The sequence below is a fragment of the Acanthaster planci genome, linkage group LG18 (genome assembly GCF_054643075.1).
Source record: "Acanthaster planci isolate LZ-2023a linkage group LG18, COTS_SCS, whole genome shotgun sequence".
Lineage (NCBI taxonomy): Eukaryota > Metazoa > Echinodermata > Asteroidea > Valvatida > Acanthasteridae > Acanthaster > Acanthaster planci.
The window spans coordinates 11565794-11591995 of NC_141794.1; the positions used below are offsets into that span (position 1 = coordinate 11565794).

The following is a 26202-nucleotide window of genomic DNA, read 5'->3' on the forward strand; positions in this document are numbered from 1 at the left end:
CTTGTTCAAAAAAAAAAAGCCCCAGCCGGAAGATGACGAAATGGTGGCCGCCACGGCCTCAGAAGGAGATGAACCCTACGTCAAGACGGCGACCATCGTCCAGCAGGGCGGCCCCGACGAGAACTCGCAGTTCACCCATGACGTGCCCTACGTCCAGACGGAGAACACGACCATCACGTACGAGCGGGACGAGCCCGACAACAGCCTGGACGACACGGGCGTGTTGGTGAGCGCTCAGACCTTGTCAAGCGAGAGCCATACCACCACCACCACCACACACATTACGCGGGTACGTACGCCAGCAGAGGGCGTTCATGCTCTACGCATGTACCAAGTTTCACAGACAACGAAGTAGCTCTGTATTTTATAAAGGACAAAGCACGTGTGTGAGTCGACATATGGCTGCGCTGATAGGACAGACTGTTGTGCGCTGGTGCTGCTGTTCCAAACAGCCGCGGACACGCTTCAGTTTGGATTTTGAAATGGCACGCATGCTACCGTAAATCCATTCATAGCCATACCCTGCCATACCCCGTCAGCTTGAGTGCATTCTATCATGAAATACCATGGAATTCAAAAATTTTCTCTCAGGGCTTTTCAGGCTGTCTGCAATGCAAAACCTTTCCATCATCACAGAACTGCAATTGAGCTGTTTCCACTCAGGGTGGATGACGTGTGTTGATGTACCTTATCTTGTCATATCACCTATCTGTATTCAGATGTTATTACCGTTCTGCAGATGTGGGTCAGGTCCTGTTCAGACGAGTTTAGTGTTTGTTCTCGAGTCTGTGGCTTGAGTCAGACCTGTGCACGTGTTGCACATATACATGTCGTATGGAAGATACCAGTATAAGCGTAGGGCCAACATAAAGAGATGCTTTTTCTGTACCATTCATGTGGTTGACTTCCACAGACTGTGAAGGGGGACGTGACAGAGACCCGCGTGGAGAAGAAGATCATCATTCAAGGGGACGGGGACATCAACAAAGACGAGGTGAGGCCACATCTTGATCAGGGGCAGATTTTAAGGCAACGAGGAAACTTGCACCATGGGGGGGAGGGTGTGGCTTCATGCCAGTCCACTGTACGTTCGTTTGCAGTTCTGATGATCGGCCGTTAACTCTTCGGCAAGTTTGAAATGATTTGGGCAAGGGAGTGAATCGTCCAAGTTGATTTTCCCTTCCAAAGTCCACCAGGAGGGGTGGGAGGAGTTAAGCAGGATTGAGGGAGGTGGGGCCGACTCACTATTGTGTCATACGTGTGGCGTAGTGTCACTTAACATCTTCTGTACAAAGCGATCCCATGTGATTCTGTCAGAGAATTGTAATGATTCTCGGGGATTTAGGAAGGTTCCTACAAAAACGGCCAAATAGGTGGAGGGATAGGGCGTAAGGAGAATGCAGACTTACACAGGTGGCAACTCAAGGTTGATTGCGAGGTTTGACTAGGTTCAGGGTTTTGTGGGTCCCCTCAGTGTAAAACCTTGAGCTATTCCTTGTTTAGTTCTGCATTCTTCCCTTTGAGAGTTTGACTTGGACCTTACCCGACTGCAACTCCAGCAATCAAGTAATTCAAACTCATAAGAGAAACTGAACTGACTCGAGGCTGACTCAAAAGCCGAGCAGCTCACGTCTTCATCTTTGAGCCATAAGTCTCACAGCCTCACACTCGAACCAGCAGGTCAAGATGTAAGGTAGGACTTGGACAGTACTTTTCCAGCTTCTGTGCCCGTTCAGCTTTCAACTTCAATAATGCCAGTTCTGTTTTGTGTCCGTGTAGCTTCTGGCCCAGGCCATCGCTGAGGAGCAGAGAGAAAACCCTGACTTCAAAATCACGAAGGTGGTCATCCACAAAGAAGGGGAAGAGACTAATGGGGATCTGGAATAGACCCCTGGAGATGGATATATACAAGGTATGCCTCCCAATACTGCCTACCGACCCTCTCATCGGTCAGTAAGGATTTCAAGTTGATCCCTATACAGAGATATATACAAGGTATGCCTCCCAATACTGCCTACCCACCCTCTCATCGGTCAGTAAGGATTTCAAGTTGATCCCTATACTGAGATATATACAAGGTATGCCTCCCAATACTGCCTACCCACCCTCTCATCGGTCAGTAAGGATTTCAAGTTGATCCCTATACTGAGATATATACAAGGTATGCCTCCCAATACTGCCTACCCACCCTCTCATCGGTCAGTAAGGATTTCAAGTTGATCCCTATACTGAGATATATACAAGGTATGCCTCCCAATACTGCCTACCCACCCTCTCATCGGTCAGTAAGGATTTCAAGTTGATCCCTATACTGAGATATATACAAGGTATGCCTCCCAATACTGCCTACCCACCCTCTCATCGGTCAGTAAGGATTTCAAGTTGATCCCTATACTGAGATATATACAAGGTATGCCTCCCAATACTGCCTACCCACCCTCTCATCGGTCAGTAAGGATTTCAAGTTGATCCCTATACAGAGATATATACAAGGTATGCCTCCCAATACTGCCTACCCACCCTCTCATCGGTCAGTAAGGATTTCAAGTTGATCCCTATACTGAGATATATACAAGGTATGCCTCCCAATACTGCCTACCCACCCTCTCATCGGTCAGTAAGGATTTCAAGTTGATCCCTATACTGAGATATATACAAGGTATGCCTCCCAATACTGCCTACCCACCCTCTCATCGGTCAGTAAGGATTTCAAGTTGATCCCTATACTGAGATATGTACAAGGTATGCCTCCCAATACTGCCTACCGACCCTCTCATCGGTCAGTAAGGATTTCAAGTTGATCCCTATACTGAGATATATACAAGGTATGCCTCCCAATACTGCCTACCGACCCTCGCATCGGTCAGTAAGGATTTCAAGTTGATCCCTATACTGAGATATGTACGAGGTTGACCCCCAACACTGCCTCCTGACCCGCTCAACACTGCTTCCCCCTCATCAGTCAGTAAGGATTTCTAGTCAGATATATGGTAGGTACACTCCCCAGCACCTGTCTGTCTTCCCCCCCTCACTATCGGTCCGTAAGATTTTTTAAGTTGATCCCTAGAGTGAGGTAATATGCCAGGTATGCTCCCTGAAACTCCCCGTTGGCCCCCTCGGCAACAGTCAAACTCTAGGTGATCCCTAGAGTTAGAGGTATTCTTGGTAAGCCCACTTACACCCCCTTTAGCACCCTCACTATTAGACAGTATGGATGTCAAATTGATCCCTAAAGTGAGATATACACTGGGCAAGTGTCCCACCTCCCATCCCCATTATTATTAGTGAGGATCTTGAGTTAAACCCTGGAGTGAGATATAAGGTAGCCCCCCCCCCGCTTTACCCATCACTCTTAATTGATAACGATTCCGAGATTACCCCTGCAGCGAGTTACATAACAGGTGAGACACAAAAAGGGTAAGCCCCACCCCTACCCCATCCCACATAGCCCTGTCTTCATAAGTCTCAGTAAAGACCTAAAATGGACTCAAATAAAGCTCTTAAGTTGATCCCTGGAGATCTAATTACAGCCCCTTGTGCACTTCCCTTTTCCTTGGCGTGTGTTTCAATCATAAAATTGTCTGGCTCAACCCATTCCAACAGTTTGCCATGTTTGAAACATATCCAGGGATCACAATAACAGAAGAGCTTCTCCTTGGATGAAATTGTTTGTCTATGGGCCTGTTGCTTTTTTGCCTAATTCTCAGTTTTATAATGTTTATCATGTAGTCAGTGGATTTAATTTTTTTTTCTTTTTGTACTCTAGTGCTAACGAGTGAGCGGAGACCCGTCAAACACCTGATTACTTTCTTGAGGTGCATTCAAGCCAAACCGTTTTGCACTCCGTTCTAAACAGATTTTTACCAAGTACGTCAAGTTATTATCACTGTAGAAACTTGTATACACACCTATTACCAGCTTAATTCCTGTGCCGTAGTACTCCTCAAAAGGCGCTTGCCACATTTTAGATAACTGTTTATTTGATCATGTTTGCTCTTTTTAATTTGGAAGACAATTTGGGCACTTGCGAGTTTTAAATGTGGACTTTTTAAAAATGTAAAATTTGAAGTGATGGCTTTTTCATTAATTATTTTCGGTTTTGTTCCTTTGATTTTTTTTTTCTGGATTGATTTTGTAAATGGAATGGATAGGTACAATGCAAAGTAATGAGAATAGTTAAATTTGGGGATTTTCGTTTTCCTCTGTTTCGTTACCAAAGATGTGGGTGAGATATGAAATGGTTTGATGCAGCCATTTAAAGAAATAGAACAATTTTCAGGCTTTTCTGCTGAAGTGTAGAATCTCGTGAGGTTCCCAGGCAAACCTTATTTGTGGACAAAAAGATATTTTAAATTTGTGAGCTGTGTGTCCATTTTAGATTTGTTCTGCCGTAAATACATTTCACCTTTTTTTTCCTAACACATAGGGACAGTGACACTTTTGGGGCTCGTTAAAATCATTGTTACTGATTGGTTTTGGATTTTTCTGTGTGTTGGATAGTTTTAACAAGTAGCAGTAGCCATCAAGACGGAACTGGAGATGCAAATTTGTAGTGTGAAATAAAATGGGCGGAAAAAAAAGAAAAGGAAAAAAAAACAAAAAAATTACAAAACGCTTAGAAAATTGTACACAATTCAAAAACCGATAATTCTTTTCCTGGCGTCTTGAGTCGTGTAGAAATTGCTGAAAATGTGCAGTATATGTCCCGGAAGGGGCGTACGTAGTGTAACTACAGCATAATGTAATAAATTAATAATCTTGCTTTTTAATCGAGTAGTCATCTTAGTGGTTAGAAAAAAAAACTAAAGTGATCGACACTTAACGGTGATCCTGTCACCACTGAATTTTGCGGTGATGGGGTAATTTCTTGTAATTATTGTTGAAAAAAAACACCCAATTTGCGTAGCATGTCATGTAGTCATTGTTGTTTCCTGTATCACTGTGGAGTTGAATGTAAACAGTACTTTTTTTCCTGAACGAAAGGACGGTACTGACGATAAGAGGACGTATGTATAATTTGGCTTTGTTAGAATGCAATGGGAACATTTTGTAATACACTAACGGTAGTCGAATTGATGGGAAAAATCATTCAAAATGTATTTTGTTGTTTAGTTTTCAGTTGCCTCTTTTTTTTTTAAAATCCAGGCATGTTTATCTTTTTTTACGTTGTGCTTTTATCAGAAAAGGCCTTCGAAAATTGTAGTTGTGAAATATCCAACTACTTTTGGTCTTCTGTTGTTGGAAAGAGTCAAGTTGTAACATTTTAAATTTCTATTTCTCCAGTCACTGCATTGATTTTGAAAATAGATGCTAGTTCTCACTCTTAAGTACAAACTACAAAGTAGATTTGAAAAAAAAATTGGAAAAAGGACCGGGATCAATAAATTCGCAGCACGTTTTAACCACAGGTAGAATTTTTCTTCTTTTTTCATTTTTTACATTTTTAAAGACATCTTTTATTTTGGTCGTTGGAACGTTTTCATACAGTGAGACAAAAACTTGTGGACATGCGTCCCTCAAATACCTTTGATCCGCTGTACATACTCGTCTAAAATAATTGGCAAAGGAGAGTAGATTTTGGCCGTAATTCTGATCGTTCGTGGTTTTTATTTCTGCCACGACATACTGCATGCAGGGCATTTGGTTTTGTCACAATTGGCTGTTTGTTTTCCTTGAGAACGCCATTTACACAAACACCATCATTCAGCCAGTTTTAGAGTTTCTATCACTTTGCTGTGCTCAGTAGCGAGAGTTTTTCTTTGAAGCCAAGTTTCTGTATGAATTCTGTATGAAAAATTATCGTAGTACGCCACATTTTTTGTATTTTGATTCACCTTAATTCAGTTGCTTATACATCTACGGACCCTAAGTTTTTTGTGCAACCACTATAACAATTCAGTGAGTACATTGACCTACATTTGCATGATTTCCAAAAATAAAAGCTTTCTGTTTTTGTAAAGCGTTAACTGGTGTAAGTTTTTAAAGATGCCTAGCTGTCGAATTAGCTCAAGGCGTCTGGTGATTCTTTGGTGAATGTGTTCGTGATGACGAATAATTTTGCTGACGTGACATCGACTTGATATTCCGAAGATTAGCTGATGAGAGAGAGATTTGCCGAATGTTGTCCCAAACACTTTTTGAGAGCGCTGTTTTAATGGTGAATAGAAATGTTTGATACACTTCTGCCAAGGCTGTGTGCTTCAAAGTCAATTTTGACACTGCCAGGCGCATTTTATCCCTTTGGCAAATTTTAACACGGTACAGGAGTGAAATGATGTTCGAACAGCGCCCTCATTTGTCATCAGCTGCCAGTTTGTGCTGGAGTTCAATATGCAATAGACGGGGAAGGGGACGCCACCAAAAATGAATGTGGTTATAAATGTGTTGCAGTGTTCATAAGAAAAAAACCAATGTGAGTGGATTATTTTGTGATCGTTGAAATTTTGTGGAACATTTAATAAAGCCCAATAAAAACTACCCTACTTGAATCTACAACGGAGAGCTTGTGTGCGTAGTTGATGTGTTTTTGTCATTAATTTTTTTTTTCTTGAAAGGAGCAAGGCGTATTTAAGCGTAAGATGCTGTGGAATGAATAAAATGTCTCCCCCGTTTGTGATCCGGCTCTGTAGGCGGTGGCATTAATATTTGGTGTGCACTGAGAAATGGGTATTAATTCCATTTTGAAGCAAGGAACACCTTTTCGTTCGTGGCCCAGCGCCCGAACACTGCACGACATGACCGCGAGGTTATCACTTCCTGTTAGCGAAGCGCTACATGTATTTAAATTTTCTGGTTTGTCAATGGCAATGCTTTAGCACGGGCAAAGTGTCGGCAACGGTGTGATAATTTATCTTCTCACCAGGTATCACTGATCACATGTCTTTGGGCGATATTATTTCAAATCATTGGTTGTCTTGACCAATTTTGGATGAACAAATATAATGTAGCGAGAGTATTTTCAGCAGTGAGGAGTAAAACGAAAAAAAATATCGAATTGATAACCGCCGCTTGTGTATATAACACATCGAGCGAACTCGCGCGCCTGGCAAAAATTTACCAACAATGCTCTGTGTGTTGTTAGCTGTGACCCGTAAGACGTATTTCCTTCACTAAAATGTTTATTATGTTTATTAAATGATTTTTAATTTTTAAGTAATTTTATAAGCTTTCATAGGCCTACTTCTTTTTCCGTAATTCGTAAAGGTAATTTTAGAGGTGTTTTTTCTAATCCTAAACGTTTTATATTGTGTACGTAGGTAGAACCACTTCCTGCAGTTTTGATATGACGAATGATTTATTTTTATATTTTTATACATAATTATAATACTAAATATGTCCACTTTTATGGAAGTTCAAACGCAATTCGGCCTAGTGCCGCGAGATTTGAATGTTTTAAATAAACCATTATGAATGACTGTATAAAATCTGTGCAAGGCCATTGGCCCATCTCAGCGCCCTGTTCGGGCGCTGGGTGACCAGGCGAACGAATAGCTGAGGTGTCGTGCTTAGTACAAACGCACTTGTTCGTCGTCTTACATCAATTAAAGTTTAGAGTGTTTTTAAACCCGAACAATTTCACACCACGTGTTGTCTGAAGTTGATTTTTAAGCAACCTTACCCTCTCCAAATAGCCGTGTTTCGTATTTTTGTTATACTAAAGTCAGGCTAGTGAGGCACAAATCAGTACGTTACCACACAAGTCAGAGGGGAAGGGCTCTAATTTTGTTAGCCATTGTAACAATAGCAGAAACCACAGCAACGCATGTTTGGCATTTTTGCTGCTAAAACGCGGAGGAAGACCCTTTTCAACTCTCTGTGTGTAGGAAATGCCGTGGAGGATAGAATGTTCACTCATAATTCTTATAGCGTGGTGGCCTCAACAGAGGTGTTTAAAGCTTGGGGTTTCCTGTAGCCATCTTGAATTCCGGGACTGGGCGTGGTAGAGTTTATACGTGTATTTTCTGCAGTGCTACTCAAGAGTTTTGGCAAGACTGATACTGCATTGGTTATGTACATGTGCATGCGCCTATTAGGTGAGTTCAAAATGGTACCATTCAATCTTTCTCCTCTTTTTGTTTTCTATATTATTTCTATACTAGCATACCTCAACATTTCTCCCGCTAATTTTGATTTTTGTAAGGTCAAATTAGGCGGCTAATAGGTGGCTATGAGTTTCGGCCGTGTACGGCATTCTTTCCTCATGGACATTTCGCTCCCGAAATCACCAAGGGGTAGGCCTATGCCTGCCCTTTTAAAATTTAAAAAAAGATTCAGTCCGGGCAAATTTCACTAAACTTTAAATGTTAAGAAAGTATCCCCTTGATGATTTTTAGATTTTTTTTTTTACTGAATCAGTTGGGCCAAATTTTCAATAATTTAAGGGCTAACCCCTTGCCGATTTGTTGAAATACATGTCATACATTTCGGGATTTTTTCAGAAAATTGAGAAAATTCCCCAAATTAATCAAAATGCAAGGCTAACCCCTTACAGATTTGAATTTAGGTGAAAAATGAGAAAATTCCCACATTAATCAAAATGCAAGGCTAACCCCTTACAGATTTGAATTTAGGTGAAAAATGAGAAAATTTCCCAAATTAATCAAAATGCAAGACTAACCCCTTACAGATTTGAATTCAGGTGAAAAATGAGAAAATTTCCCAAATTAATCAGAAAAATAAGAAAATTTCCCAATTATTAAAATTACAAGGCTAACCCCTTGCTATTTTGATTTTTTCAAAAAATTGAGAAAATTTCCCAAATTAATCAAATGCAAGGCTTACCCCTTACAGATTTGAATTTCGGTGAAAATGAGAAAATTGCCCAAATTAGTCAAAATGCAAGACTAACCCCTTACAGATTTGAATTTAGGTGAAAAATGAGAAAATTTCCCAAATTAATCAAAATGCAAAACTAACCCCTTACAGATTTAAATTTTTTCAGAAAAATAAGAAAATTTCCCAATTATTAAAATTACAAGGCTAACCCCTTGCTATTTTGATTTTTTCAGAAAATTGACAAAAATTCCCCAAAATTATCAAAATGCAAGGCTAACCCCTTATAGATTTGAATTTTTTCAGAAAAATAAGAAAATTCCCAATTATTAAAATTACAAGGCTAACCCCTTGCTATTTTGATTTTTTCAAAAAATTGAGAAAATTCCCCAAAATTATCAAAATGCAAGGCTAACCCCTTACAGATTTGAATTGAGGTGAAAAATGAGAAAATTCCCAAATTAATCAAAATGCAAGGCTAACCCCTTGCTATTTTGATTTTTTCAGAAAATTGAGAAAATTACCCCAAATTATCAAAATGCAAGACTAACCCCTTACAGATTTGAATTTAGGTGAAAAATGAGAAAATTTCCCAAATTAATCAAAATGCAAGACTAACCCCTTACAGATTTGAATTTAGGTGAAAAATGAGAAAATTTCCCAAATTAATCAAAATGCAAAACTAACCCCTTACAGATTTAAATTTTTTCAGAAAAATAAGAAAATTTCCCAATTATTAAAATTACAAGGCTAACCCCTTGCTATTTTGATTTTTTCAGAAAATTGACAAAAATTCCCCAAAATTATCAAAATGCAAGGCTAACCCCTTACAGATTTGAATTTAGGTGAAAAATGAGAAAATTCCCAAATTAATCAAAATGCAAGGCTAACCCCTTGCTATTTTGATTTTTTCAGAAAATTGAGAAAATTACCCCAAATTATCAAAATGCAAGACTAACCCCTTACAGATTTGAATTTCGGTGAAAAATCAGAAAATTTCCCAAATTAATCAAAATGCAAGACTAACCCCTTACAGATGTGAATTTTTTCAGAAAAATAAGAAAATTTCCCAATTATTAAAATTACAAGGCTAACCCCTTGCTATTTTGATTTTTTCAGAAACTTGAGAAAATTCCCCAAATTAATCAAAATGCAAGGCTAACCCCTTACAGATTTGAATTTAGGTGAAAAATGAGAAAATTTCCCAAATTAATCAAAATGCAAAACTAACCCCTTACAGATTTAAATTTTTTCAGAAAAATAAGAAAATTTCCCAATTATTAAAATTACAAGGCTAACCCCTTGCTATTTTGATTTTTTCAGAAAATTGACAAAAATTCCCCAAAATTATCAAAATGCAAGGCTAACCCCTTATAGATTTGAATTTTTTCAGAAAAATAAGAAAATTTCCCAATTATTAAAATTACAAGGCTAACCCCTTGCTATTTTGATTTTTTCAAAAAATTGAGAAAATTTCCCAAATTAATCAAATGCAAGGCTTACCCCTTACAGATTTGAATTTCGGTGAAAATGAGAAAATTGCCCAAATTAGTCAAAATGCAAGACTAACCCCTTACAGATTTGAATTTAGGTGAAAAATGAGAAAATTTCCCAAATTAATCAAAATGCAAAACTAACCCCTTACAGATTTAAATTTTTTCAGAAAAATAAGAAAATTTACCAATTATTAAAATTACAAGGCTAACCCCTTGCTATTTTGATTTTTTCAGAAAATTGACAAAAATTCCCCAAAATTATCAAAATGCAAGGCTTACCCCTTACAGATTTGAATTTCGGTGAAAATGAGAAAATTGCCCAAATTAGTCAAAATGCAAGACTAACCCCTTACAGATTTGAATTTAGGTGAAAAATGAGAAAATTGCCCAAATTAGTCAAAATGCAAGACTAACCCCTTACAGATTTGTATTCAGGTGAAAAATGAGAAAATCCCCAAATTATCAAAATGCAAGACTAACCCCTTACAGATTTGAATTTAGGTGAAAAATGAGATAATTCCCAAATTAATCAAAATGCAAGGCTAACCCCTTGCTATTTTGATTTTTTCAGAAAATTGAGAAAATTCCCCCAAATTATCAAAATGCAAGACTAACCCCTTACAGATTTGAATTTAGGTGAAAAATGAGAAAATTTCCCAAATTAATCAAAATGCAAGACTAACCCCTTACAGATTTGAATTTAGGTGAAAAATGAGAAAATTCCCACATTAATCAAAATGCAAGACTAACCCCTTACAGATTTGAATTTAGATGAAAAATGAGAAAATTCCCCCAAATTATCAAAATGCAAGACTAACCCCTTACAGATTTGAATTTAAGTGAAAAATGAGAAAATTGCCCAAATTAATCAAAATGCAAGACTAACCCCTTACAGATTTGTATTCAGGTGAAAAATGAGAAAATTCCCAAATTAATCAAAATGCAAGGCTAACCCCTTAGAGATTTGAATTTAGGTGAAAAATGAGAAAATTTCCCAAATTAATCGAAATGCAAGGCTAACCCCTTGCTATTTTCAATTTTTCAGAAAATTGAGAAAATTCTCCAAATTTATCAAAATGCAAGGCTAACCCCTTACAGATTTGAATTAAGGTGAAAAATGAGAAAATCCCCAAATTATCAAAATGCAAGACTAACCCCTTGCTATTTTGATTTTTTTAGAAAATTGAGAAAATTCCCCCAAATTATCAAAATGCAAGACTAATCCCTTACAGATTTGAATTTAGGTGAAAAATGAGAAAATTGCCAAATTTCCCAAAATGCAAGACTAACCCCTTACAGATGTGAATTTTTTCAGAAAAATAAGAAAATTTCCCAATTATTAAAATTACAAGGCTAACCTCTTGCTATTTTGATTTTTTCAAAAAATTGAGAAAATTCCCCAAAATTATCAAAATGCAAGGCTAACCCCTTACAGATTTGAATTTAGGTGAAAAATGAGAAAATTTCCCAAATTAATCAAAATGCAAGACTAACCCCTTACAGATTTGAATTTAGGTGAAAAATGAGAAAATTTCCCAAATTAATCAAAATGCAAGACTAACCCCTTACAGATGTGAATTTTTTCAGAAAAATAAGAAAATTTCCCAATTATTAAAATTACAAGGCTAACCTCTTGCTATTTTGATTTTTTCAAAAAATTGAGAAAATTCCCCAAAATTATCAAAATGCAAGGCTAACCCCTTACAGATTTGAATTTAGGTGAAAAATGAGAAAATTCCCAAATTAATCAAAATGCAAGACTAACCCCTTACAGATTTGAATTTAGGTGAAAAATGAGAAAATTTCCCAAATTAATCAAAATGCAAGGCTAACCCCTTACAGATTTGAATTTAGGTGAAAAATGAGAAAATTGCCCAAATTAATCAAAATGCAAGACTAACCCCTTACAGATGTGAATTTTTTCAGAAAAATAAGAAAATTTCCCAATTATTAAAATTACAAGGCTAACCCCTTGCTATTTTGATTTTTTCAAAAAATTGAGAAAATTTCCCAAATTAATCAAATGCAAGGCTTACCCCTTACAGATTTGAATTTCGGTGAAAATGAGAAAATTGCCCAAATTAGTCAAAATGCAAGACTAACCCCTTACAGATTTGAATTTTGGTGAAAAATGAGAAAATTCCCAAATTAATCAAAATGCAAGGCTAACCCCTTGCTATTTTGATTTTTTCAGAAAATTGAGAAAATTCCCCCAAATTATCAAATTACAAGGCTAACCCCTTGCTATTTTGATTTTTTCAGAAACTTGAGAAAATTCCCCAAATTAATCAAAATGCAAGGCTAACCCCTTACAGATTTGAATTCAGGTGAAAAATGAGAAAATTGCCCAAATTAATCAAAATGCAAGGCTAACCCCTTGCTATTTTGATTTTTTCAGAAAATTGAGAAAATTCCCCCAAATTATCAAATTACAAGGCTAACCCCTTGCTGATTTGAATTTAGGTGAAAAATGAGAAAAATCCCCAAATTAATCAAAATGCAAGACTAACCCCTTACAGATTTGAATTTAGGTGAAAAATGAGAAAATTTCCCAAATTATTAAAAATTCAAGGCTAACCCTTTGCTACTTTGAATCTTTAAGAAAATTGAGCAAATTCCCTAAAGTAATCAAAATGCAAGACTTACCCCTTCCAGATTTGAATTTTGCTGAAAAATAAGAGCATTACGACATTTCATCCAAATGCAAGATAGTTTAGAATAAAAAAATTTCCGAAACTGATAGAAGGCTACCTCCTTCCTGTTTTTAAATTTGATTTCATTGGAAAAATCATAGGAGTAAAATTTTACTGAAATGGAAACTTTACCTTTTTGCTCTGCTGCAAAAAAATCCATCTCATAGAGATTTCAGAAGAAATTTTGAATACAGTGCTAGTGTTTGTTTATTTACAGCATTCTCAAGTTTTGAAAAATCAAACAAATTTCAGTAAAAAGCAAAGCTAAGCCTTTGCTTTTTGTACAACTGGACCATTCAAATATGAAACGAAATTTAAAATTGCGTATTCAGCAACTCAAATTTGTCAATTGTCTACTCAATTCAGTTCTGTCTACAGCATTTATTACACTATGCAAATTTAAGATACATTTGTTAATACAAAATTACGTATTAGGTGTTTTTATCTGTGTACAAATTATATCAAATTACAAGCTGAAAATAGAAATCACTGATACAACATCATGTCATTCGCAGAAAAAAAAACTAGGCTCACTGAAGATAAAACATCTTTTCATGCTTGCACTTTTCCATTGTTCCTCTTTTCCTTTGTTACCTTCCGTCAACCGTTGTTTAGAACTTCGGCTTTTGTGCAAAAATCCTACTGACACTAGTTCTTGTACCGTCAAATCTTTGAAAAGTACTGGGTCTGAAAAGCCAACAAAGCAAACATGACGAAAGTCAGCATTTGACCGAGTGGCACTTGTATAGAAATGAGAGTTTCAGAAATTCCTATAAATATTTCATTTGAATTGTTCAGTTAAAGATTTCCTGGACAGTGTCATTTTAGCTTCAGTAGATAAAACCACATTTTTGAAGGTAGAAAATTGGAAAAAATACTTCATTTTTCTCTGGGTCCTTATCCATTTCTACACTTCAATCTTCGTTTTCCAGCGTCTTCCGATGCTGTACACAAACGCATACCTGGAGTGGAGACTGAGCGTCAACAATTACTTATCAAATAACCTGATGTTATAATCAGGGTTTTGATTTTTGCAAAGTGACATTATTTAACGAATTCAGTACACAGTAAACATCAATGCTGACTTTAAAACATCTAATACTGTTACGACTTCTGAATATGTGCAGTTGATATTTATGAACAGGTAACGCATTCGACCAAAGAACCTTTGCTGGTAATAAATATCGACGTATCTTTACAGAAGTACTAATACATAAAAATAGTTGCTTTTGGTAATCTGTCTACTGTACATTATCATATACATGCAAGTAAATATTGGTTTAAAATATACTTAATTTACAGATATAAAAAGGCAGATTTACTTTAGAGTCGTAGTCTTCCCAAAACTAAACTCCCAACTTTCACTGTGTATTACAGAGATTTCTGTGTACAGCAAAACACTGACCAACCAACAGACCTACATTTTGCCGTGATGGGAAAATTGAACATACTGTTTGTTTGTTTGTTTGTTTTTGCTTTGCCTTTTCTCCTGCAAACAGTCCTGCAAAAATGTCAATGTCCAATCTAAATAAATGCTAAGAGCAACTTTTTGAAAGTAATTACCATTTCGTGATTTCTTTTTCTTTTATAAAAAGGACATGAGGTTACAGACATCACAATGGACAAAAATGAAGATGGTACGTGCTTGGATAACGTCCGAAGTAGACAGCTCAAAGTAAGCATTATAAGATTTACACCAGACTTGAAGGATTTTTGGTACATCATTGTCACAACTGTATTAATTTAAATTCTAATACAATGTACTGTACTATTCCATCTGTATTGCTATACTTTGCTGAAACACAAAGGAGATGTGTTTTTGCAAATATTGAAAGTATGGAATTTGCTTCAAAAGGGGGAAAACATAATGCTGTCAGCTACAAACAACTTGGTGAACACGGTTAAAAAATTGCAGCGTTAAATGAAATTCACGATTAGTATAAATGTTTCCTGTCTCCTGGGCCCAATTTCATGGCGCTGCTTACCGCAGAATTCCGCGCTAACCCTTAAAGCACAGAGTCCTTAGTTACAGGATGTACGCATGCGTACAAACCAAAATTCTTCGCTAACCCGTTCGGCGTCAGCACAGAATTTCTGCTGGGGTAAGCGCTAATTTTTTACTTGCGCTAAGCAGTGCCGTGAAATTGGCAACTGTATTCTTACATCAGAAAATGTACAATAATGCTGCTCTGCTGTTAAATTGATTACTGTGTCTCTTGGCAAGAAGTACTGTCGCTGAATCAGAAAATCTGGATGGAATGACAGTCCAAATTGAAATAACTTTTTGAATAGCACACAAATACATTTCTCAAGGTTTACATTAACAGCAATTTATTCAAGGTGATTTCTCTTCCCAAACTGAATTGAATTAGATCCCGCAAAATTTTCATTATAACTTATATAATCGCTGGCAATGCCCAAGTCCTTGGTGTAAGTGGTATTTAGTACCCAAGTGAACTTAGCACCTTTGAGATGCAATTTAAACAGTATGACTATATGACACTGAGTACTCAAAAGAGTAAATACTTTCTTGACAAGTACTTCCTCAAAGTAGAAGCCAGCCGTGAAAGCTCGGGAGTGTAAAATCTATCAATTCTCTACCACAGGATCTGAAATGTTGAGTTTTTCAAATGACAGATTTTCTTTTATTAACAGAAAGCAATGTCGGAGAGTAGAACAAACTGGACAAAATTACAATCCACCTCTGCAACCAGGACGGCCGCTACACTGTCTCCAAGAAACCAGCAACAGGAAAGGAGGAACTTTAGAGAAACGTTTGTGGCTGTAAGGTGATACCGTAAATAAGTGAGTTCCAGTTGTCTTTTTTTTTGAGGCTGCCTTTGCAATAATCACAATTTTGGGAGAAAAAAATGTAAAGGTACAACATGACCCCACAATTGGCAGAGGAAAAGAGTGATCTTGACAGCTTTTTCTTGTGTTCTCCGCTTCAGTGGTTTTTTCCCTTTCTTACGGTGCTAGTCTCTATTTCAGAGCCTGGCAGATGATGCATGGTGTTATCGTTCTTGCTTTATCACCAATGAGAATAACCAGCATGCCTAAACCATTGCCACTCCTTTACAAGTCGTCCTTGCGAATCACTGTGATTTGAAGGTGGGAAAACGGCAGTGCCCAAGCATTTTGGAAATGCTAGCATGTTGATATGTGGGCCCATGCCTTCCTCTTAGAACCTTGGAAGCTGTTCCCGAGATGAGCAGTGAATCTTCTCAACCGAAACTGGCACTTCAGAGTGAAACATTTTAAAGATTCTCCCAAAGTACTACTGTAACTTGTACTATTACAGATTCCGACACAAACAACATTTGTCCTTCACATGAGTGAATTTTATTAGCACAACAGGCGTGACTGAATTTCATTACGGCGCACGGCTTGTTCCTGCTAAGCTTGGTGCCGGCAGACTCACACGACGTGGTTCGCGTTCTTTGTCCCGTCGGCCTTATTGACGGCGGTGTTGTTGGCATTGCCAGTCCTGCTCTCGTCGTCCAGCCCTGGCTCCTCTTTGAGTTTTGGGTCCTCCTCCAGCCCCTTAATGACCAGGTAGCGCCGGACCACCTTGTCCCAGTCCAGCACCTCCTCGATGCGGGTGGGGCCGTTGCCGTTACCGGCTCGTAGGAATCCGCCTGTAGTCGCAGAAAGCAAGAAAAAGCCAGCTGACTCATACTCACTTTGTGCATGTACAAAAGTAGGGCACAAATGAAGTTTGATGTCAACCTGTAATTTGACGTCAACATGTTGACGTCAACAATCTGACGTCAACTAGTTAATTTGACATCAACAAGTAACCAGTTTTGATGACTTTTTATTCCATTTGGGGGGCACTTTCATCTTTGCAAGTCAAACTAAGCATACATCAGGTAAAACTTGGGCATTCTGATAATCCTTTCTCTTCTCGTGGGATTGGTCTTGTAATTTTGTTTAATTCGTTTGTTTTCTTCCTAAAAATTGAGGCAGTTGTGACGGACCTCTTCCAATTTCTTCGAGAGAAACTGAGAGAGCTTGAGGGTCAACCTACCGTCGGGAGCGACTTGTGTGTTGCGACGAACGACGTTTCTCAGCCAGTGAGTGTGATGACCGAAGATATCGATGGATCGAGCATCTGATATCGCATCCATCTCTTCGTTCTCGTTGATGTAGTCACGGGCCTGTGCGCTACACACTTTACCTAGAACGGGAAATCAAAAAACGCTTGGACTCATACTTGAATATCCCCTTTCACTATTCATATACAGACGTCAACTTCTGCTGTTACGAGCACAGCTCTTCCGATTAGATATGTCTCCAGGTGTGCAGATTCTTTCCATAGTGAGTTTTTAAAGACACACAAACTAGTTTGGAACTTTTGGACAAACGTAACCGGCTCTAGAAAAATGGAAAAGTGGCCAGATTCAGGTTATGAGTTTTTGATATGGCTGGATTGTGTACATCAAAAGCTACAATTTGATATATGAATGACCCCTGTAGTGTGCTGCGTTCCGGAGATATATAGACATATGAATATCCACATTTTTATATTCAATAAAAGCACTTTTGGAGAAAAAGCTCATAAAGTGTAGCGCTTGGAAACACAATGTTATCTAGGATTTCAGACTGAATGATCAGTTTTTCATCTTTGTTTGAAATATAAATATTATAGAAACTATTGAAGGAATAACACAAAATCACATTTTGGAAGAAATTTTGCCCTCTCCAAATAGAACAGGACATTAAGTGTTTTGGCATTGTGGGACTTCCTCGTATTACCCTTTTCTTGCAGAGCGGGTCACAAATACAAATTGGATTAGCTTTGAATTTAAAACCAAAAGTCACACATTATTTACAGATTTTCAACAGCAGGTGCTGTTACCTAAAATGCTTAATTTTTTGACAAATTGTACCCTACTCTCAAAAGATAGAAATACAGAAATGTTACTTTATTTGATCACAATACCAGGTTTGCATGGTAATAGTGCTAAGGAATGATATGGTATACCAGATTTTCATTTAAATGGTTGTTATTGGTAAGTGAAAAATGAGGACCGAATACTAACATTTGTGTTTGTAGGCCGCTTTGCAGTACGTGACCAACTTGGTGAGTATGTTGAGGGGGGCCGGGGTAGCCGAGGACTTGTTCATCTGACGAATAAGCTTGGCCCTGCCAAACTTCCACTCTGTGTCAGACTGGGCCTGGATGCGTTGGTAGGTGTCGCTCATCATGGCAATGAGCAGATTGATGAGGACAATGAGGGTCACGATAAGATATGTGCCGAAGACGAACTTGACCAAGACGGTGGTGAAGGGTGGGCTCCGGATCGTGGGGGGCAGATCCCCTGGCTCAACCAGCCCAAAGAGGGAGAAGAACAGCACCACAAAGGTGTCGATGGGGGTCTGGATCGAGTCTGTGCTGTTGGCCATCTCTGGTGTCTGCTCGGTGACCGGCTGGTAGACGGCCGACAGGTGTAGCATAAACCCAACTAGGAAGATGAGCAGGATGACCATGAATCGGACCAGGTCCTTCATGAGGTCGCGGATGATGATGGCCCAGGGTCCGAAGAGATGGTGGAAGGAGAGGAACTCCAGCAGGCCGGCGAAGGTGAAGAGGAGGCACCAGGCGAAGAACTGGTTGCGGGCATAGATCATGTAGAGCTTGGTGTCGTCGCTGAAGGGGATAGCAGCGATGTGGATGATGCAGGCCACCGAGGAGAACGCCAGCGTGACAACCCGGATGTAGCCTAGGCCCTGCCGGTCGCCTGGGTTGGTAATCTCCGACACCAGGAGACCCGTCAGCCAGACTAGAAGAAGCCACTCATACCAGTTGGGCACAAGCGACTTGGTCCGGATGAATTCCTCGATGAACGGGGTGATCACCGTCGTCAAGATCAGCAAGATGATCAGGTAGATGTGGGAGACCAGGTAACCCATGAACTTGATGATGGGGAGCTTGTTGAAACGTAACTTTAGGGGGAGGGAAAAGAAGACCCAAATGGGTGGCAAGATGATGAAGACTAGGAACAGGAGGAGGATCTGCCAGGATGCCCAGGTCAGATTGCCCATCCACAGATCGGAAAGATAGCGCTGCACTGAAGGGTGTGCCACCACCTCCTTGTCCTCGCACTCGATGAGAACGTCCAGGAAGGTGATGCCCCGGCTGTCCACCGAGCGCAGCAGGTGGCCGGCGCTGCTGGTGCTGGCTGAGACTGATAGCAGGTCCACCGCCATGCACTCGCAGAAGGCGCTGGCCTCTGTCAGGTCCCGGGCCCGTTCCTTCTCCCGGGCCGACTGCTGCCGGAAGTTCTTGGAGAGCTTGGCTGCTGTATTGATGGGAGCTGGCGATCGCAGAATGAACTCCTGGATGGACTCGTTGTTGTTGTAGCGGCCGCACACCATTAAATCAAAAACAAACTGGCGATAAAATGATCACACCCGTAATTTAATTGGAAGCAAATGAAAATACACTTGAGTAAATAAGATCAAAGCCAATTCAAAATTGCTATTATGGTAGTATAATAAAAGTAATAGACGGATTCCTCATTTCTGAAGGCTGCTCCTAAGTTAAAAAATTGCTTGAATGTAATGATTCCACTAGCTAAGGGGGTCAAACCCATGTAATTCAGCTCACAGGTTGAGTTGGTCTGCAATGCTGGAACGTGGTCAGCCCCCTAGCCACACCAGAAGGTTTGAACTCGTGAGATTCCACTCAAGGGTGAGAGTTGGCCTTAACTGCTGGAATGTTATGATTTGGCTAGCTACATTGGAGGGGTTCGAACCAATACAGTCCTGCTCTTTGCCAAGATGGCCTCTTAAATGCTGAATGTGATCAGTCCACTCTCTACATGTACAGAGGAGTGACTTAAACCAGGGGCAGGTACAGCATTTTTTGGCTAGGGGTGTTTCAGGAAAGATTTATTCACACAGGGGAGGGTTACAAAATGTAGTTGTCGCTGTTGCTGATGTTGTTTTGTCCTTATCCATAACCACAACATTAGACTGCTACATAGTTTAAGCTTTTAGGGGGCCTTCCTGCTTTAGATTATAAGTCCCAGACAGGAAAATTGGCAGGGGGCGGATCCGTGCCTGTTAACCCACGCTGTCCTGCTTTCCAGGTCAGGTAATCTTACCTTCCTGTCCTCCATCAGGTGCTGTGTGTTGTGTTCTTTCTTCATCAGGTAGCTGAGCACGGCGAGATGATTAGCTGCTGCCGCGTAGCAAATGGCTACTCTCCCATCCTGACAGAATACACAAATATCAAAGCAAAACGCAATAATCGATGATTTACATGATACAAATGACTCTTGTGACGGGTGACATGTGACTTGTGCCATGTGACAATTTAATATTGTTAGGGTGGGTCAAAAATGTTTGTGTCGTCTACTGCAGTGGCAAAGAAGGGCATTCGTTAATTGGGCAGTGGACTGATGACAAGTGGAAGATTTTCTATTGAAAATTTGAAAGAGTGCAGAGGTCAATTTTCAGAAGGACGAAGCCCTTCGTGACAACTCCCATCTCATGAGCTCTATAAAATGTAACCACTAATTTAATATCAAGAACTGATTCACTGTATGAGCCACTGGGACAGATTTCTGAAAGGATCTCAGTACCAAGTCCTGATTCTGTCCAACTTTCTGATCACCCCTAACAACTTGATATCTTTGTGCAAAAAGTAGGGTCACCTTGGTCTCAAACTTTGGTGAGCCGCCACTCTCCACCAAATGCGTCACGACATTGAGGAAGCCGGCCTTTGCTGCAAAATGGAGAGGTGTCCAGCCATTCTGTAGGTCACAGGAGAACATCTTAATTAGTCTACATAATTTAACTACCATGTTTTTCAATGTTTCTTTTTAATTAGAATATTCATATACTCCATCCACAGAGGAACTTATCGGGGATAAAAGGCATACCTGTAAAATGAAACTTAATTGATTTGAATTTTTTTGTAGCAAAAATCTTGGGCATTTTTGCAAGAAACCCTCCCAAATCCTGTAAAACACTCAACTGTGCAGGAAACCAATAGCACAATTTTTTTCACATTTAACTGTCGTGGGGCATCAAGCCCCAGGTAGAGTAACAGTGGCTGGGCTCTACCTTCCACCATCCTGCAAAATCTTTAAAAACTAGTGTATTTTGAAGGATCTGTGAGGCCTTTCTTAAAACTGCATCTTGATCTCGCAACAATAGAATAAAAGGTCTGTTCACCCGTCCAAATGGCATGGTTCATACAGTTTATTTTTTCCAAGCCTCATTTTTTGAGCTCACCTTATCGAAGGCGTTGATGTCCGAGCCCTGCCCGAGAAGCAGGGATGCCATGTCATAGTGGCCGTTGGCTGCAGCTAGGTGGAGCCCAGTGCGTCCCCGCTTGTCCTTTACGTGGAGCTGCGTGGTGGATTTGCTGAGAAGGAGACCCACCACGGCCGTGTGGCCACTCTGGGAGGCCAGGTGCAGAGGAATCGTCCCCTAGAGAAACAAATTTTAAGCCAGGAATACATGAGGCGAATATCTCTTTTAAAAATCTGGCCCCCGGTCTGAAACCAGGAAACCAAAATCTTTGCTGCAGAAAAGTTGACATCATCAATTAGGCACCTGCAGCAATATGTCAACACTGCAGGTGACTACTCCACATTTTGTGTAGTAATCTGTGGGACAAATGAATGCCCCTACTGCCATGGGGCTTATCTCCACACTAGACTGGGATTTGAAGTAACTCATTCGTTTAAGCCCTAATAGACCAATTGCACCTGCTAAGTCACCTGACCTATAGTCAACAACGTAGAACAGTCACTGGAAATAGTTCTCAAATTGATAGTTCTCAACTTGATTTGCCGCACAGCAGAACTAAAGCGCATACGAATTCCTTTGTACCCAGAATCGGCTTCACCATTTGTAAACAACACTCCAAACACACTTAGCTACCGTATGGGAGTGATACCCACTATAGATCCTTGATTTAGCAGGTGCAATCGGTCCATTTCAGCAATTAAAACTGGAAAACAAGGTTTTATAACTTCATAAAACTACATACCACATTGGCTACATTAACTTTGTCAAAGTTCAGGCACGGTGAGATGTACCCCACGTGCCGTTCAATCAGGTGATAGTATTTGCTTACTGCTGGAGTTTCCTCCAGGAATATTACGGTGGATGAAGAGGGATGCTTGAAATCCTGGTATGACTCGGCCAAAAACCCGAGTTCAGCTGCCTGAATTCAGGCTTTCTGGTAAAATGAGAATTCCTGGCATCGCAGAACTTAGGTTTTACGAAACGTACTTTGCACTCGGTTTCGGGAAGCAGGTCCACACAAGGCAAATTTGGGGTCCTCATAGAGTACTGTATAAGTCGGCAGCGGGCGCTGCGCGTACATACCTGTTCCTGGGTTGGTACATCGGGCTGGACACCAGGAGAGTTTAGGAGCAACCTGACGAGGCCCTCGTGGCCAGACTGTGCCGCAAGATGAAGGGGAGTCAAGCCATGCTAAAAATACCACCACATGCAAACAAAATTTTATTTACAAAACGACAGTGTAAACATTCTGAATACACATGTAATCTCACTGTATTGGGCTTGCTTATATATCATTTATTATAAATCCATGGTATTGGAACCATTGGGGTTAATTTGTGGCACACAGGTTGAAGTTTTACATACTGTAAACATTATAAAGATACAGTAAAGATACAGTCCCAAGTTGAACCAGAAGAAGGTCCCGGCGAATTTCAGGCAGGTGGCTGTGGTCATTTGCCGAAAATGACATCTGATTTAATTAACCCATTTTTAAGAAATCAGCGGTGTTAACTTGAATGGCTCCTGAGGCAGAGGCAATTGGAATACCGTTGTTCCCAACACCCAATATTGTATAAAAGACGGAATAAGGTCTTACATCGTGAATGGAGATTTCCTTGAGGTCCCCTGGCATAGAAGCGGGCGATTCGCTGCGGATGGTGGCCGGCACCTTGGTCAGCATCTCCCGGACAAAGTCGCTCTGGCCGTAGTGGGCGGCAATATGCAGCGCCGTCAGGCCCGTCTTGACACTGGGGGCCTTCCAGGACACCTTGCCCTTCAGTGACTCCAGGACGCCGACGTGGCCGTTCTTGGCGGCCAGATGGATTGCAGTCATCCCGTCCTATGAAGAAGCGGAGAACGATTCTTGCTCGGATCAAAACGTCAGGCATATTGATACTTTGCTCACCTACAAACTTTCTGGCCCTGAATCATACTATATACAATTTGGAACAATGATTACTAGCAGCGATGTGTTGGCTGGGAGTCCATACTGAAGAAAAGGACAGGCTTTCAAGGGGTCCTAATTTCCTATGACACCGGCTTGGTGTATCAAGGCAGCAACTGCATATTCCCAACTTTTTTCGAACACACGTACAAGCACAATAATCAGGGGTTGTAGAGTATTGTGAATATCAATTGCCACTCACAGCATTCTCCTCAGTTGGTGAGGCTCCATTATCGATCAGGACAGACACCACGTCTTTGTGACCTCCCGCGGCCGCTAGGTGCAACGCTGTAGAGTCGTTGGTCTGTTGAGTGACCGATATAAGTATTGCAGTAGTAAATTTCAAATTACTTGGTAATGTTTTTGTTGGCAACAAAGTCATACCAATGATTTGATATCACTGACTTTATCAAGCATAATATATCAATATTTTGGTATTCAAGGAAGATGATGCCAAAATTTCAACGCATCTCTCCAAACGAAGCATTGGTGGGGAGCCAGAAGATTCATTTGCTGACCTTGTTCTTAGCCGTGCATACGCCGATTTTGTTGAAGCGCAAGAGTTCCTTGATGACAGCCACACTCCCTTTGGACGCGGCGATGTGCCCACATGTAGACCCATCCTGCCGAGATGACGCACAAGGAAATCAATGAGACTATTAGCCATAAGATGCAACAGTTTAATAGGGCTGTGCCCATATCCACATGCTGTGGCTGAGAGAGTATAACATGTGCCTATGGGCTGTAGCCGTAGCCGTTAGTAAGTGGCTAGCTAGTGGCTTCCATGGATGCGTGTGTAATACAGCCACAGTCTTAACATTTAAATGCAGTCTACTGTCCTCCATCTTGGGGGGGCTGGGTTTGACTCCAACCCAAGTCCCGTGTCCTTCTAAAGGTTCTTCCTTTGCCTTCCTATTTGCCCTGGTTCAATTCATACCCCCATGTACCGTCCATGCAGATCAAGGGTTGTTCCACTGCCTTCCAATTTTGGCCACCCAGGTTCAATGCCCACCCAAGTCAAGGACTCTTCCTATGCCTCCCAATTTTGGCCACCTGGTTTGATTCCCAGCAAGGTCAAAAGGTCTTCCTTTGCCTTCTAAGTTTGGTCGACCCGGTTGGATTAGAAACAAATTTGCAATGTCCATTAGGATTTCAGTTCATCAACGGCTAACAGAAGTTTTTTAGTTTTAGTAACCCTAAGTAAGCTTGAGATTTTTTCAAGACCTTGAACAATACTGGGTATAAAGTGCTATAAATTTACACGTAAAAAGAGCAATATTTCTAACATAAAACTTAACATTTCCCCATGCACAAGTCACATCTTATGAATATCGACAGATGGATTTATTTATCTTATTTCAGCAAACAGAAATGGCCAACTAACTTAAGGAAATATCATTGATTGCAATTACAGAAAGAAAAGAGGTCCATGGTGAACTCACCGAGTTGGCCATTGTGACTAGCTCCGGCTTGTGTTTCAAGAAGAGCTTGACGATTTCGGCATGGTCGTTCTTGGCTGCGAGGTGCAATGGAGTCTGACCATGCTGTGAGGTAATTGACAAGCCGTGACCGATTACAAAACAGTTTAGAACATACCGGTATCAATAAAAAGTCCAATCCCTGAACAAAAGAAGTTGACTACTAAAAAATTACATGGTTTGCAGAATCGAGCAAACGGTTTAATCTGAATTGAAGTTGAGTCCACGAAAGGGTCAGTTGACTTGTGAGTCTGGTTTCAAGAGATGTATGAAAAATAAATGAGTGCTTGGGCCACTGTTCACGTCAATAAATGATGACTCAACCCTAACCCTCCAAAATCCTGTGGGCGGTTTTGGAGGATTTTGGAGGATCGCTGTGAATGTCAAAAGTGCATGGCTTATTGCGACGGAGGCCATGCCTGAAGGTCGTGGATTAGACCTTGTGTTGTTTTTGCTTAGTCAAGCATCCAGTCCGATATTTCTTTTGAATCAACTGCACAGCTCAAGAATGCCATTCGCACTGCCTCAACATAATGACGGGAATTGCCGGAGGATTTTGAAGGATTGAGGCAGTAGGCACACCTCCAAAACAAATTGTTTTAAAAATTTGGGAGGCTTTTGGAGGATTGAGGATGGTTCCTAGTAAAAAGGCCTAGGGGGTTAGGGTTAACCTTAAAAAACTGCTTCCAGTATTACAAAAATAAACTCTATTACTGTCCCAATCTACCAAGTTTATGGAAGTAGAATGCAGCGTCCTTATGAGATGGGCAGGCCAAAGATTTAAATTTTCCAACTGACATGAGCTCAGTGCATGGGAAGGCACGCACGAGAGGCCCAGATATAAATGACCGCAACAATATCCTTTTCAGGTCTAAATTGACAGTTAAGAGGTGTGGTCATGTGCTCATGTAGACGTGTTTACATGCGTGAAAGGTTTCAGAAAAGTTGTTTGATGGGACAGCCAAGATCTTGGGGGACGCATCCTTCTCCACGTTCCCCCAGCACTAAATCTTTACTTCACAACCATGTGTACAAAGAATCACTTCTACATGCTACAAGGTTCAAGAAGCTATCAGGAATTCTTCACAAGTGAAGGTTCACATTCGAATCAGAACGTATCACACGTGTCAGGGAAAATGGAATGCAAGCAATTAGTATACCCTCTGTTACAGCAGATTATAAACACGACAGAAACTGAAGTTGTGTCATGCCATGCTACGAACGCAAGCATTCTCTTGGGGAAAAAAAATTCTAGCGTAGTTTACAAACAGTGGACTCATTCTCTGGTTTCATATCAATTCACAGAAACACACAGGAGAGACTAGATGGAATAGGTTCATCGAGCAGACTCTGGGGAAGAGGGGAAACAAATGATGAAATGAGGATGAGATGTTGCCATGGTTACTTACATTGTCAACTCTCAACTAGTGATAAATAATGGATGAACAACGGATGAAATATTTAAGGGGTAATGAGTGAGCAACTGGCATGGAGCAACGAGACGACACAAACCTGAGTTTGCAGGGTAAAGACAAACTGCCAGAGGCTAT

The 26202-nt window shown here is 40.3% G+C and overlaps 2 protein-coding genes across 15 annotated transcripts in view; one reads left to right on the plus strand and one right to left on the minus strand.

Moving 5' to 3' along the window:
- The window catches only part of LOC110978784 (protein 4.1-like), a 62320-nt gene extending 55821 nt beyond the window's left edge, over positions 1 to 6499 (plus strand). For 7 of the 9 annotated variants that reach the window (XM_087149073.1, XM_087149074.1, XM_087149079.1 and 4 more), the window contains 4 exons: positions 20 to 289; positions 914 to 994; positions 1780 to 1912; positions 3767 to 6499. In XM_087149073.1, the coding sequence (XP_087005199.1) occupies positions 20 to 289; positions 914 to 994; positions 1780 to 1887 (459 nt within the window). In that variant the 3' untranslated portion in view covers positions 1888 to 1912; positions 3767 to 6499. The remainder of the gene's footprint in view (positions 1 to 19; positions 290 to 913; positions 995 to 1779; positions 1913 to 3766) is intronic. The other 2 variants (XM_087149075.1, XM_087149081.1) reach the window with 2 other exon arrangements.
- A 6823-nt stretch (positions 6500 to 13322) lies between these two features.
- The window catches only part of LOC110978677 (uncharacterized), a 74681-nt gene continuing 61801 nt past the window's right edge, over positions 13323 to 26202 (minus strand). For 5 of the 6 annotated variants that reach the window (XM_022233849.2, XM_087149072.1, XM_022233848.2 and 2 more), the window contains 12 exons: positions 26062 to 26076; positions 24617 to 24718; positions 23693 to 23797; positions 23377 to 23478; positions 22827 to 23069; positions 22313 to 22420; positions 21209 to 21406; positions 20626 to 20724; positions 20074 to 20181; positions 18007 to 19357; positions 16992 to 17141; positions 13323 to 16599 (listed from right to left, as the gene is read on the minus strand). In XM_022233849.2, coding sequence (XP_022089541.2) covers positions 16379 to 16599; positions 16992 to 17141; positions 18007 to 19357; positions 20074 to 20181; positions 20626 to 20724; positions 21209 to 21406; positions 22313 to 22420; positions 22827 to 23069; positions 23377 to 23478; positions 23693 to 23797; positions 24617 to 24718; positions 26062 to 26076 — 2802 coding nt within the window. In that variant the 3' untranslated portion in view covers positions 13323 to 16378. The remainder of the gene's footprint in view (positions 16600 to 16991; positions 17142 to 18006; positions 19358 to 20073; positions 20182 to 20625; positions 20725 to 21208; positions 21407 to 22312; positions 22421 to 22826; positions 23070 to 23376; positions 23479 to 23692; positions 23798 to 24616; positions 24719 to 26061; positions 26077 to 26202) is intronic. The other variant, XM_087149071.1, reaches the window with a different exon arrangement.